This window comes from Myotis brandtii, unplaced genomic scaffold (assembly GCF_000412655.1).
Source record: "Myotis brandtii unplaced genomic scaffold, ASM41265v1 scaffold230, whole genome shotgun sequence".
NCBI classification, from domain to species: domain Eukaryota; kingdom Metazoa; phylum Chordata; class Mammalia; order Chiroptera; family Vespertilionidae; genus Myotis; species Myotis brandtii.
The window spans coordinates 7604797-7617513 of NW_005358650.1; the positions used below are offsets into that span (position 1 = coordinate 7604797).

The window sequence follows — 12717 nt, forward strand, 5'->3', positions numbered from 1 at the left end:
GGGACCCTTCAGTCCACAGGCCAACGCTCTATCCACTGAGCCAAACCGGCTTCGGCGAAAATCTTAGTTTTTAAACACAGCATTATCTAATCCTTTTAAAGATGAAAATATACCATTGTTTAAGACAGCGGTCACCAACTGATGGTCCACGGACCTCACTGGTGGTCTGTGAGGTCTGAAAGGTTGGCGACTGCTGGTTTAAGATATCTATACATATAAAAGCCTAAGTGACCGTTAAGACCAGAACGACTGGAATGACCAGTCGCTATGATGTGCACTGACCACCAGGAGGCAGATGCTCAATGTAGGAGCTGCCCCTGGCCCGCAGGCCCCAATCACTGGATTGGGCCTGCTGGCCAACCTCCCGGTCCCTCTTGCCAGCCAGCAGGCCCCCATTGTCTGATCGGGGCGGGGCCTCTGGCTGGGATGGGGAACCAGGGGTAGGTGGCAGCACACATGGCCCCTTTCCCAGGGGTGCCGAGTGCCAGCTTCTTCCTCAGGTCCGGTGGCCAACCTCCTGGGTCCCTCTCCCCAGTTGGCAGGCCCTGGGATGGGGAACTAGAGGTGGGTGGCGGCAGCCAACCTCCCAAGGTGCCCAGGCTGGGGGCTACAACCTCTTACTGGCTACCTGGGGGTGGGGGTGACGAGGACAGAGGTGCAGTGAGAATGCGGGGTATCCACTGAGCTCGCTCTCACTCCCCTTGCTATCCTCCCCTGGGACACCAGGGCTCATGCGCCAGGGAAGCCCTCACACTCAGGTGCGGGGCACCCGCAAGGAGGCCGTCCTGCACCCGCGAGGCCTTTTCCAAGTGAGCCGGGCCTCAGATGCTGGGACCGCAGGGGCCGGTCGGGCTCCCCGTGGGTTTGTGCAGGAGCCAGTCTGTGAGGTTGGCCAGGAGAGAGTACGCTGCCCACTCGGCTTCCGTGTGGCACCGCTGGGCGGCCCAGAGGTCCATGCTGTGCCCCGGCCTGCGGCATCTGGCCGCGCTCACCGCATCTTTGCGTGGGGACTTGGGCACCATTACTCAGGCAGAGAGGGGCGCACGGGGGCCCAGCAGCCCAGGTGCTGCCCAGGGCCAGAGGTCAGCTGGGACCTGCCCTTCCACGCCAGACGCTTGTGCTCCAATAGCCAGCCAGGCTTAGGGACTGCACCCATGCACGAATTTCATGTACCGGGTCTCTAGTATATAATAAATTAGCATGAATGCTTAAAAAGATATTACTACAAGAAAATTCACTTTAGTTATATTTATAGTCTCCTAAATTTGAAATAGCCTCAATATCCAAGAACTAAAGATTGGCTGAATAAATTATGTCAAGTCCATTATACATCTATGCAGGAGAAAATATACAGCTCTTAAAATGGGGCTGTATAACATTAAAAAACTTATTAGAACATATCCATAATATATTAGATAAGAAAAGTAAGTTGTAAAATATTACTATATAACTTTTACAGAAAAGATATACAAATGACTAGAGGCTATATAATATAGTGTTTGTACTAGGAGAATGGAATTGAACATAACATTTTTAAACTTTATAGATGGGAAGGTTCCAAGTTTCCCAAATTTTCCAAAGCAAGAATGTATTTTTATAATAATCAAAGCATAACATGTGCTCCAGTTTTAAAAGAGCCAACTGATGCTGAGAGGCTGTCCTAGAGGACCTGGGCCATGCGTTAGCCACATTCTTATTCCCTACCAAAGAGAGAGTGTGGTTAATAGGACACATGGCGGTGGGACCCGAGGTGGAAGGTGAGGGCTCAATACAGTCCCAGGTGGCTCTGTGAAAACTGCATTTCACTGGATCTGCATAAGCCATGAGAAAACCCAAACCCCTGTCCCTAAATTAATCAGCTTCTAGAATTTGGGCTTCCGAAAAGAGAGAGAGACAGAGAGAGAGAGAGAGAGAGAGAGAGAGAGAGAGAGTTACATTGGCAGATATTTCTATAAGAACATACGAGAAGAAAAGAAGCAACCTGCACAGGTTTATAAAAAAGCATGTGCGATGCTTCCTGCATCTCAAGAGGAATGAAATGTTGATTTAAAGCAAGGAATGTTTTTATATTCTCAGTGGGTCTCGGAATAATTTCATGAGGCATGGCGTTTCAGAAATAGCACAAGATTTGAAAGTTTGCTTACTGATTATACCACACTGAACTTGATCTAAATGGGATTTAAGGCTTCTCGTATACAAAAATAAATACAAAAGATGAAGATAAAGACATTAAATATTAAGGCTATAATTTTTGACCTAAGCTACGTACTTATTAAGTAATCTTGGCCAAATTACCTTTTTAAATCGCAGTTTGCTCATCACCCAAATGGGGATAATGATAATACTTATGTGGCAAGGTAATCTGTTGCAAAATTAAATCATGTCTAATTTTTGCCACTGAGGACCCATCAGAAAGAATTTCATTTCCTCCCAGCCTAGTGCGAGGAAGGAACCTACAATCAGATTTAATTTGGCTTTAGAAACAATAAGTCACATGACATTCTCACAACCAACAGCAGTGGAGAAAACTCAAACACTTTCTTTATATCTCTGGCATGAGAGTTAAATGAAACAATGGATGTCGTATGCTATGTAAAATGGCCATCAATGTTTGGAGGTTAATTACTGTGAGTAAAAATTCCATTCACTTGCCCGACCGGTGTTCCTCAGGAGTTGAGTGTCAACCTACCAACCAGGAGGTCACGGTTCAATTCCCAGGCACGGCACATGCCTGGGTTGTGGGTTTCGAGCTCGATGCCCAGTGGGGGACGTACAGGAGGTAGCTAATCAATGATTCTCTCTTATCATTGATGTTTCTATCTCTCTCTCCCTTCCTCTCTCTCTGAAATCAATAAAAACATTTAAAAAGATGCCATTCACTTCACACAATACTACATAGCAAAATGATCCAGGAGACCTGGGTTTTCATCCCAGCCCCACCCCTATCTAGCGGCTGAGCCATCTCTCCCTGCTCTGCAAAATGGGCACATTCTCTGGGTCTTGCCCTACCTCACAGGGTTATTGTGAGGCACAAGTGAGATAATATATGTGAAAAGTCTATGGAGAGTGTCAGACAAGGGTGATCTATAAACAAGCCACAACCAAGTCAGTAAAATTCTATGAGCTCTGAACACCAAACAGGGATTAAAACTGATTGACTAAGTGGTTTCATTAAAGTAGTCTACATTAAAAACAAATAATATTAGTAATCCAAATGTCCATCAATAGTAGAATGGATAAACAAAATTGTGATAAAGAGAATACTCACAGCATGAAAAATGAATACATTTAGTATATACTACAAATAACATTTATAGAAAGAAGCAAGACAAAAAAAACAGAGACCATGATTCATTCATCTAATGTTAAAAATAGACAAAATAAGTTAGTTGGCTCAGAGAAACCTACATAAGCAGTAAAATTCTAACAAAAAGTAAGGAAATAATGATCACAAAGTCAGATGGTGTCTTTTTTCTGGTTGGGAAAGAAGGGGATGGTAAAGATGTGAACAGATAAAGGGGACTTCTTGGCTTGCAGGCTATGTTAAATTTTTTGTGTGTATGTGCATATATATGTATATTTTATACATTTTCTATATGTATATTATTTTTCACAATAAAAACCAACAATAACAAAAAATCTACTGAATTCTGTATAAATTGTGTGTGTGTATATAAATACTTTTTCTAAAAGTTTGCTTCAATTCCAATCTCAGACACACCAAACCAGGAAATTACTCGGTTGAGACTTTAATCTCTTCAAAAAGCAAGTATAGTCATTAGGCAGGTTATGGTGACTCAAGTTAACTACTTGTCTACTTATTAGTAATTTCTGACTGCTTAGATATTTTCAGGGTCAAATTAAAAATTCCAGTATCTACACTAATAAAAGAGAAAGATGCAAATTGACCATACCTTTGTGATGCTCACCAGCCAATCAGGAATATGCAAATTAACCCAACAAAGATGGTGGGTTAATATGCATACACAGGCACTGAGCGGCTGGGGGGCGGGGTGGGACGCTTGTGTCGTTGCCATGGCAACGATACAGGCGTTCCGCACCGCCCCAGCTGCTCCGGGCCTCTGGGCAGCATGGGAAGGCGGAAAGGTGGCTCCGGGCTGGAGGGAAGGCAGTGCCGGCAGCCAGGGGAAGGAAGGCCCATTCTTGCACGAATCTTCGTGCAGCGGGCCTCTAGTTAACAATAAAAGAACTATTGGGCTATAGTCACCACCTGAGTATATCTTACACCACCAGTCTAAAAGGAAATGCACGTTTACATCCATGACTTACCAGCTGGCTGTGTCTGTGCTATTCTCTTAGGGTAAGTCTTGCTTCGGCTTCTTGCCACATTCTGATCTGGCCGGGGAAGTTGAATAGAAAGATCTCGACTCATTTGCAATGCTGTCCTGCCACTTGAAAATGCAACATTTTGATTAACACAAATAAAACCACACAGCACAAAAGTAAACAACAGCTCATTCAGAATATCTGCAAAGTATGGAAAGAAGAAAAAACACACACTCACAGGAGCTGTAAGCATACATAGGTTCCCAACTGATTCACATTGCAATATTAACCAAGGAAGTAGTATTAAATTCTAATAGGAAACATTTAGGTTAGATAGAAGGAATGTGTTTTAGGAGAAGAAACAGGAAATGGGGGTTTATTAAAGGAGGACTAAGGTTTAGATTTAGCAGAATGATGGGCTAGCAATAGAGAATTCTGATCGCCTTCCGACTCTACAACAAAATGATGAAGAAATTACGTTGGGCTGAATTGCATAAGGGCAATGACTCTACGTGAATTGGCATCACCCCATGGCAAGTTGTACAGCATCCCCTCAGGACCACTGTGTGGTCTACTCTCCACCCTGCTATGGCACAATCAACCTTTTTTTAAATAAAATATATATATATATTATTGAATTTTTACAGAGAGAAAGGGAGAGGGAGAGTTAGAAACATCGATGAGAGAGAAACATCCATCAGCTGCCTCCTGCACACCCCCCACTGGGGATGTGCCCACAACCAAGGTACATGCCCTTGACCAGAATCGAACCCGGGACCCTTCAGTCCGCAGGCCGGCGCTCTATCCACTGAGTCAAACCGGTTAGGGCACATCAACCTTTTATTATGCTCGCCCCACCTGCACTAGATCAGGTGCCCAGAAAGATTTAAAACAGGCCTGAAACCCCACGCACAGTGCTGTTTCCCTGAAGTGCTGTGAGGATTCAGGAGGCTGAGCTTTCTCTGGGGATGGAATAATCTCTGAGAAATGTGTAATTTCATTCGCTGGGTTTCAGTGAACACTCATCCTACTGAAAATTCATCCCACAGCTGCTGAATTTGAGCCAATAAATGACCCCGGCTTTCACCTAAATATTTTAGGTGAAAATTTCATTTAGGTACAAGGAAAATATCATTAGGGACAAGGAAAAATGCATTTCTTTTTATCTAGTTTGATTCACCTCAAGAAGAGCCAGAAAGCCTTTTAATGGCCCCAAATCCTATTCATCCTACATTTACAGAACAAATATCGGTGAATCTCTCCCAAATGAGACTTACAGAGCAAAATTTACCTCCTACATGCTTCTGTAAGAGTTTCCCCTCCTCACTACCCCATCCACCTTTATTAGATTTTTTTTTTTTTAATGCTTGAAACAACCATAAACAGAGGCTTATCATCAGGATAATTGGGGACACAACTTGATATGAGCTACCATGAATGAAGATGCCGGGGTCCACCTATGAGTGTACTAGTGTTCAATACTTCATGAGAACTGGGGTGAGAGAGGGGAGCAAACTGTGACAGGTTGGGGGGGTTTTCACTTGAAATTTAACTTTTTTTTTTAAAAGGTAGTAAATAAGGTCACTAACACAAACAGCAATATCTCTCTCCTGGAAAGTTAAAAACAAAAATCCCTACAGAGAGCAAAATTCCATTATTACAAGTAGTATGAAATGTGAAGATAAGACCTACTTCCAACAGACTTTCCCTGCTATAAGACTTGGGTACTGTGTAGTTTATTGCATAGAAGAAAAAATATTTTCCCTAAAAATATAACCCATCATGTGGACCCCTGAGACATTTTATAATGAGATTTTACTTACTCAATTTTTCCACACGCGTTTTCTCTCAGGAATAACAGAGACATGACAAAATCATATCACAAGATTAATAAAACTATGGTCCAGAACCATACCCTGATCTGCCACCAACTGTACAGGACCTAAGACTAGAACAGGTTTCCCGACCTCCAGCTGGTCAGCATGGCACAGCCGGGCAGTGGGAGGAGGAAGAGAACACTAAGCCATTGGTCTGCAGTTGCAAGCATAGCTCTGTCTCAACTGTATGATCTTCAACAGGTTATTGTTCAAATCTCCTAGAGCCTTATTTTCAACATGGATAATATATGTTTACTTATTCTTACTATTTCCGAGTGGAAATATTGTGCAGCATTCTTACTATTTCCTTGTAGCAGACAGTATTTGATAAATGGTGGCTCTTTGTAGAGACAGTGCAGAGATTTATTCCCATGATCACCCACTCCCTTCCTCCTCACACTCTGGCATACACACTCCCATTCTATGCTGAGTGGCCCTGCAGCCCCAAAGTGAGGGGTAGAGGAAAGAGAACAAGAACAGAGGCACCTGGGTTCAAATCCCAGCTTTGCCACTTACTGATAAAGGCCTTTAGTTCAGTTAGTTTACTCTGGGGCTTGGGGCTCAAATTTCTCATCTGTATAAATGAAGAGAAACCTCCTTTGGCAGGTCACTGAGCCCATCCCATATTTACTTTATGTGATTAAATAAAGTGACAACTGTGCAAGCACCTGACACAAAGGAGGCTCTCATGAGAATCTGTTCTCTCTTTCAGGCTTTAAGAAATGTGGAGCCCTGGCCAGTGTGGCTCAGTTGGTTGAGCATCATCCCATGCACCGAAAGGTCGCTGGTTAGAGTCCCAGTCAGGGCACGTGCCCAGGTTGTGAGTTCGATCCCAAGTCAGGGTGTGTGCTGGAGGCAACCAATTCATGTATCTCTCTTTCTCCCCCTCTTCTTCTCTCTTCCTCTGTCTTTAAAATCAATAAATACACATTTTTTAAAAAGAAATGTGGAAAGTTCATGAGATTTAAGTCCTACAAGGTCATCTGGGTTCCCACGGGGTGTTTCTCAGGCCCAATTCTCATTCCTGGAATATAAATTCTACACAACTTATTCATCAAAACAAGGAGTCCCCTACTAACTTAACAACAGGTAAATGCAAAGTTAATTTCTAAGGGGTTCAGGGAAAGAAATATCAATGTATAACAAAATATTTTAATCAAAGATTCGATCAAGTTCTATTTCAGATTATTGGTCTCTGATAATAAAACAAAGGAATTAGATTGTTGGATTTCAGCTCAGATTTCCCCCACAAAATCTGAGCCAATAAATGACCCCGGCTCATCTGGAATTTTGATAGACTGTCACACATCACTAAAAATGTGTAATATTTCCCCCTTCCTAAGTAATGACTAATTTTTCTAAAAAATATTGAAATCTCATTGATATTCAGCATGCCCGAAGATGCAAGAAAGGGATCAAGACTAGAACTCTGTCTTCCTACATCACATACACCTATAGATGCACCACTGTAAACGTCTACACATAATTATACACACAAATGCAGACACACCTGCATTCTCACCCTGCAGCATTTACGCTGCTCTTTATCCCTCATGCTCTAAAAGCCTGCCGGGTAAAGGAAGGGGCTGTTTCCAGAGCACTGCCTTCATTCCATGAGGTCTACAGAACATCTCAAGAGAGAAGCAGGCAAATGATGTTTGTTAAAGGCTGGGTATTTTTCCTGTTTTGACAATTAACAGTCCAGGTGCTGGAGACCACCCAGCAGTCCGAGACCCATCCCTGCCCAGGACCAGCTCTGGGCAGTGGGATGAAACACATTTCTTCCAGGGATGGAGTAACATTCTGCTTTCTACAGACAGAGACGGAGATTTGGGTTTCATTAAAACTGACGAGGCAGTTAAGACCAGCCACCAAATTAGAACAGATTTAGCAGAGCTTCCAGTTCTGCAAAGGTTACCTTTAATTACTTTCTTGGAAGAAATGATATTTAATATGCAAAATCCAATAATAATAATTCCCAGTAGCCACAACATTTGCATTTCAATAAATTTGAGAAATCAGGTATTAGTAAATTTGTGGAAACTAACTACAGCATATGTTAAGCAGCATAATTGCAATTTTAATAATAGGAACACAGAGATAGAGTTACACATTTTGTCTGTGTTTTATGCTCTAAATGAAAGAACAGCCCAAATGGTGACTATTAGCTGTTCACCTCATCATAAAGTAGGTACTCTTCCCTTAAATTCCTGATAATTATATCACTGTCTGAGAAAGAACCTTGATAAGCAAAAGGTTAAATTTTTAGTTATCAGTGAACACCAAGTAGCGAGAACATTTATAATTACTTAGGTTTTATATGTCATCAAATGAGCAAATATGCAAATGAATAATGTGTAACAATGAATGCAGTGAACATTTACTATTAATCACTCTGTTATCGATTATCTCTGGTTTCAACTTCAAGGCCAAACAGGTAGGTTATAAAAGAGAAATTAGCCCTGGCTGGTGTGCTAAGTGGTTAGAGCGCCAGCCCACACACCACAGGGTCTCATGTTCAATTCCCAGTCAAGGGCATGTACCAGGGTTGTGGGTTCAATCCCTGTCCCCGATTGGGGCAAGTATGGGAGGCAACCAATTGATGTACCCCCTTCACATCTATGTTCCTCTCTCTCTCTCTCTCTTTTCTCTCCCCCTCCCTTCCACTCTCTCTGAAAAGCAATAGAAAAAATATCCTCAGGTGAGGATTAACAAAACAAAACAAAAAAAGAAAGAGAGAGAGGAATTAAAATCTGGCATACCATTGTCCTACAAACACTTGACTTGGCTTTATTTATTTATTTATTTATTTTTAATCCTCACCGGAGGATATACTTTTATTGATTTTTTAGAGAAAGAGAAAAGGAGACAGAGGGAGAGAGAAACATCAACCAGTTACCTTTCATATGCATCCCGACTAGGGATAGAACCTGAAATGTAGGTATAGACCTGACCTGGAATTGACCCTCCAACCTGTCGGCGCACAGGACAATGCTCCAGCCAACTTCGCCACCTGGCCAGAGCTTGGCTCTACTTTTAAGTCTCCTAAGTAAGCATTTCATTCAGTGATGTCTCCAGTGGGGCTGACAGAACAGTGTCACACCTCCTGAGCAGCATTTCTGCACTCTGCTTGGGTTTTACAGGGCCTTGGACCAGCCTCTCTGCCGGAATGATGTAGCTCTCTGAAGGTAGAGGTGAATCTTTGCATCTCTAAGGCACCCAATACCATGTCTTGCACCTCACACACTCTCTATTAACAGAAGGAGTTGAAACAAAACAAATTCTTTTTCAAAACATAGAAAGCTGCCCGGCCGGCGTGGCTCAGTGCTTGAGCGTTGACCTATGAGCCAGGAGGTCACGGTTTGATGCCCAGGTTGTGGGCTCCATCCCCAGTGTGAGGCGTGCAGGCGGCAGCCGATCAATGGTTCTCTCTCATCATTGATGTTTCTATCTCTCTCTTCCTCTCCCTTCCTCTCTGAAATCAATAAAAATATATTAGCAGCCGATTAATGATTCTCTCTCATCATTGATGTCTCTCTCTTTCTCTCTCCCTTCCTCTCTGAATTTAATAAAAATATATATTTTAAAAAAATAAATAAAAATATATTTAAAAAAACATAGAAAGCTCCCACTTTTAATACTGGCACTTGAAAAAGACACAAGCACCTGCCTGGCTGCAGGACAATCACAACCAGGCTTTTCCTGCAACAAGCTAACACTCTGCCGAATGGACAGAAGCACAGGCCCTGGAGTGGGACGGCCAGGGTGTGAACCCCACTCTACTGCTTCTGGCTGGGTCACCTGGAGAAGTGACTTGGCCTTGTTGAGCCTTAGTTTCCTCACATATTAATGAGAATAATATTAAGAAGACTGTGATGATTAAATGAAATAATAAATGGAAAACATTTAGCACAATACATGGCACTTAATACTGCTCAATAAATTTTAGATATAATTGCTAGCCTCACTACATGTAGGCTTTATGCTGCAGAAAATAGGATTTGATCCACAATATAAAGTATACATTGTATTACAACAGGGGATCAACTGAATGTCCTAAGAACACCAATCAGCTACTATTCAAATTATCTATTATCTCATAATCACAACATAATTACAAGTAAGTGATATGTCCATCAAAATACATTTCAGAAGATAAACTCTAGTACATTCTAAAAGTCCTAAACTTAACAGAGCTAATATAGACATTAAATATAATTAAGCCTGGAAAATCATTTTTGTCAAAAAAGTTTTAATAAACTATTATGCTAATAAAAGTCACTGGCACTGTACAAAAATAAGAAAAAAAACTTTAATGTGCCTGTATGTGAACAGCTGAATTAAATATTTATGTATTTACATATACACACCCCAAGGAAAAAAATGATATTTACCTATACCGGTGCTTATAACTCATGGATCCAAACTTGCTGAGTTTTCTTGACAGTGAATTTGACTCATTTTCTGGCATTCTAATGAATTTTTAAAATAAAATTAAATTAAGACTCAGAAATACAGATACTTTTGCAACATCTGAGCAAAAGCTACGTAGAAAATATAATCATGCAACACCTTAACAGCTAGTCAAAATACCTTATTTGTTCTACACATTGGCAGGAAATAATAATGTTATTATAAGCTAACTGTTGAAACACAAACACACTCTAGGAATTTATATATTTATATAATGTTGAAATACTCATACTTTCTGAAGACATCATTGCCCTCAGAAGCTTTAGTTGTAAATCATATTACTTTCTCTGCTTAAATAATCTTGAGAACTTTGTCACTAGGTTGATTTACTCAAACCAAGGCCCTCACAGCAGTTAATCGTCTCTGAGGAGTGGTTCAGTCTCCTTTGTACTATAGTCCAGCACTTCCCACTCCAGGGTACCTTCAACAGACACCTACATGGGGAGCTGTTCCACCCAGGCCCCTGACCAAGAGGTAATGTCTCAGGCTTTCTGGGAAACATCCCTGCCCTAATACAAGCTAAATAAAGGACATTGGTCATTTGATTAGAATACGTCTCCAATATCATGCTATTTGGGGAAACTGCTCCATGCAAACCAAATACACGTAGGAGTAAGGGGAAGAATGAATCTAGTTTTAAATTTAAAAACACAAATACAGCTGAATGTATTACCTGATAAAATTTAGTGTTATCTTTATGCCATAAAGATGTGAAATAAACAAAAAGTATCCCCACAATCCAATGGTCAATTCTCCACCCCCACTTGACCTTCCCAGAGCACAGCATGCAACAGAATAGCCAGCTCCCTATTCAACATGACATTTTCCTCCTTCATCTTCCATTTCCTTACACACTTTCCAGGTTACTCCTTCTCATAACCCATGGCTGGCTTTTCCAGTCCTCTAAATGCTGGCAGGGTCCCACAGCCCAGTCCTTGGCTTCCTGCTTCTCTCTCTTCACTTTTCTCAAAGGTGACCTCATCCAGTCAGCTTTGCTTAAATACTAACTAAATTTACATGGCCAACCTTGGTCTTTCCAGTAAGCCTTATACATCCAACGTCTCCATTTAGAGGACTAAAAGGCATTTCAAATTTAGTATGTCCACAGCAGAACACTTACTTTCCACGAATACCAAAGCTGTACTTTTTACATAAACAAATAAAAATTGTCCTTGGCCTTTTCTTATAATGTGAGCAAAGAGGATATCTATGTGTGCATGTATGTGTGTATGCATGTCTGTGCATGTATATCTATTTCTATTAATGTGATCAAGAGAATTAGGTGACTGAAAAAAATAAAAGAGAAAAACTTCTAAATTTCTACTGTAGGTAGAAGAGAATTCTTGTTATAAAAACAAATTCAATTTTCATTTATTAGAACAATCAACAAAACTTTCACATTAACATACCTAAAAAATGTATGATGTTCTACACTACACTTCCAAAGATGCTTGCAAGCAGTTTTACTCCGAGCTTCAAAAAAGAATGAAGTTTCATTGCACTGAGAGAGAAAAAAAGAGAGAGAACGTGAATCACTGACCATACATTCTTCAGGTGACAGCCACAGGTAACAAAAATTCAAGTAAACAGTCAAATTATTGTTAACACATAAAACAAAGAATATCTCTTTGTAACTATTTTTGGAGGGTTGCTTTAAATCTCAATTAATTAAAATTACAAAATATAAGTCCATATAAATCTTAGTGCCATTACCTACTTCTACTAGTACATCACCCATGACCATGGATAACCAGGGTGATGGCACTGAAGTACCACAAACTTGTCGGCCCCAAATGGGCACCAAAAACAGGAAAAATACTGACTGTGGGCAAATCAACTCCCAATAAAAAAGAGATGCTCACAAATCCAGTTCTTAACTGTATTTTTTTTTAATGACTGAATAGGAAATCAAGCAAAATACAACAACATAAGTAGCAAAATAAATAAATAAATAAATAAATAAATAAACCATAAACTCTGTGAAGTTATATAATTGCCAACTTAGTTTTAAATAAAATCTAAGCTCATGTCTCAAATGCAGAAATGCCCCCTGGAATGAGGTTCTATGGATTCATAAACA

At 40.9% G+C, this 12717-nt stretch overlaps 1 protein-coding gene across 1 annotated transcript in view; it reads right to left on the reverse strand.

Annotated features, from left to right (window-relative positions):
• The window catches only part of EPB41L4A (erythrocyte membrane protein band 4.1 like 4A), a 241435-nt gene that overhangs the window by 75246 nt on the left and 153472 nt on the right, over window positions 1-12717 (reverse strand). The window contains exons 10-12 of the mRNA XM_005866454.2: window positions 12047-12138; window positions 10559-10636; window positions 4291-4412 (exon numbers count right to left, since the gene is read on the reverse strand). Of these exons, the coding sequence (XP_005866516.1) occupies window positions 4291-4412; window positions 10559-10636; window positions 12047-12138 (292 nt within the window). The remainder of the gene's footprint in view (window positions 1-4290; window positions 4413-10558; window positions 10637-12046; window positions 12139-12717) is intronic.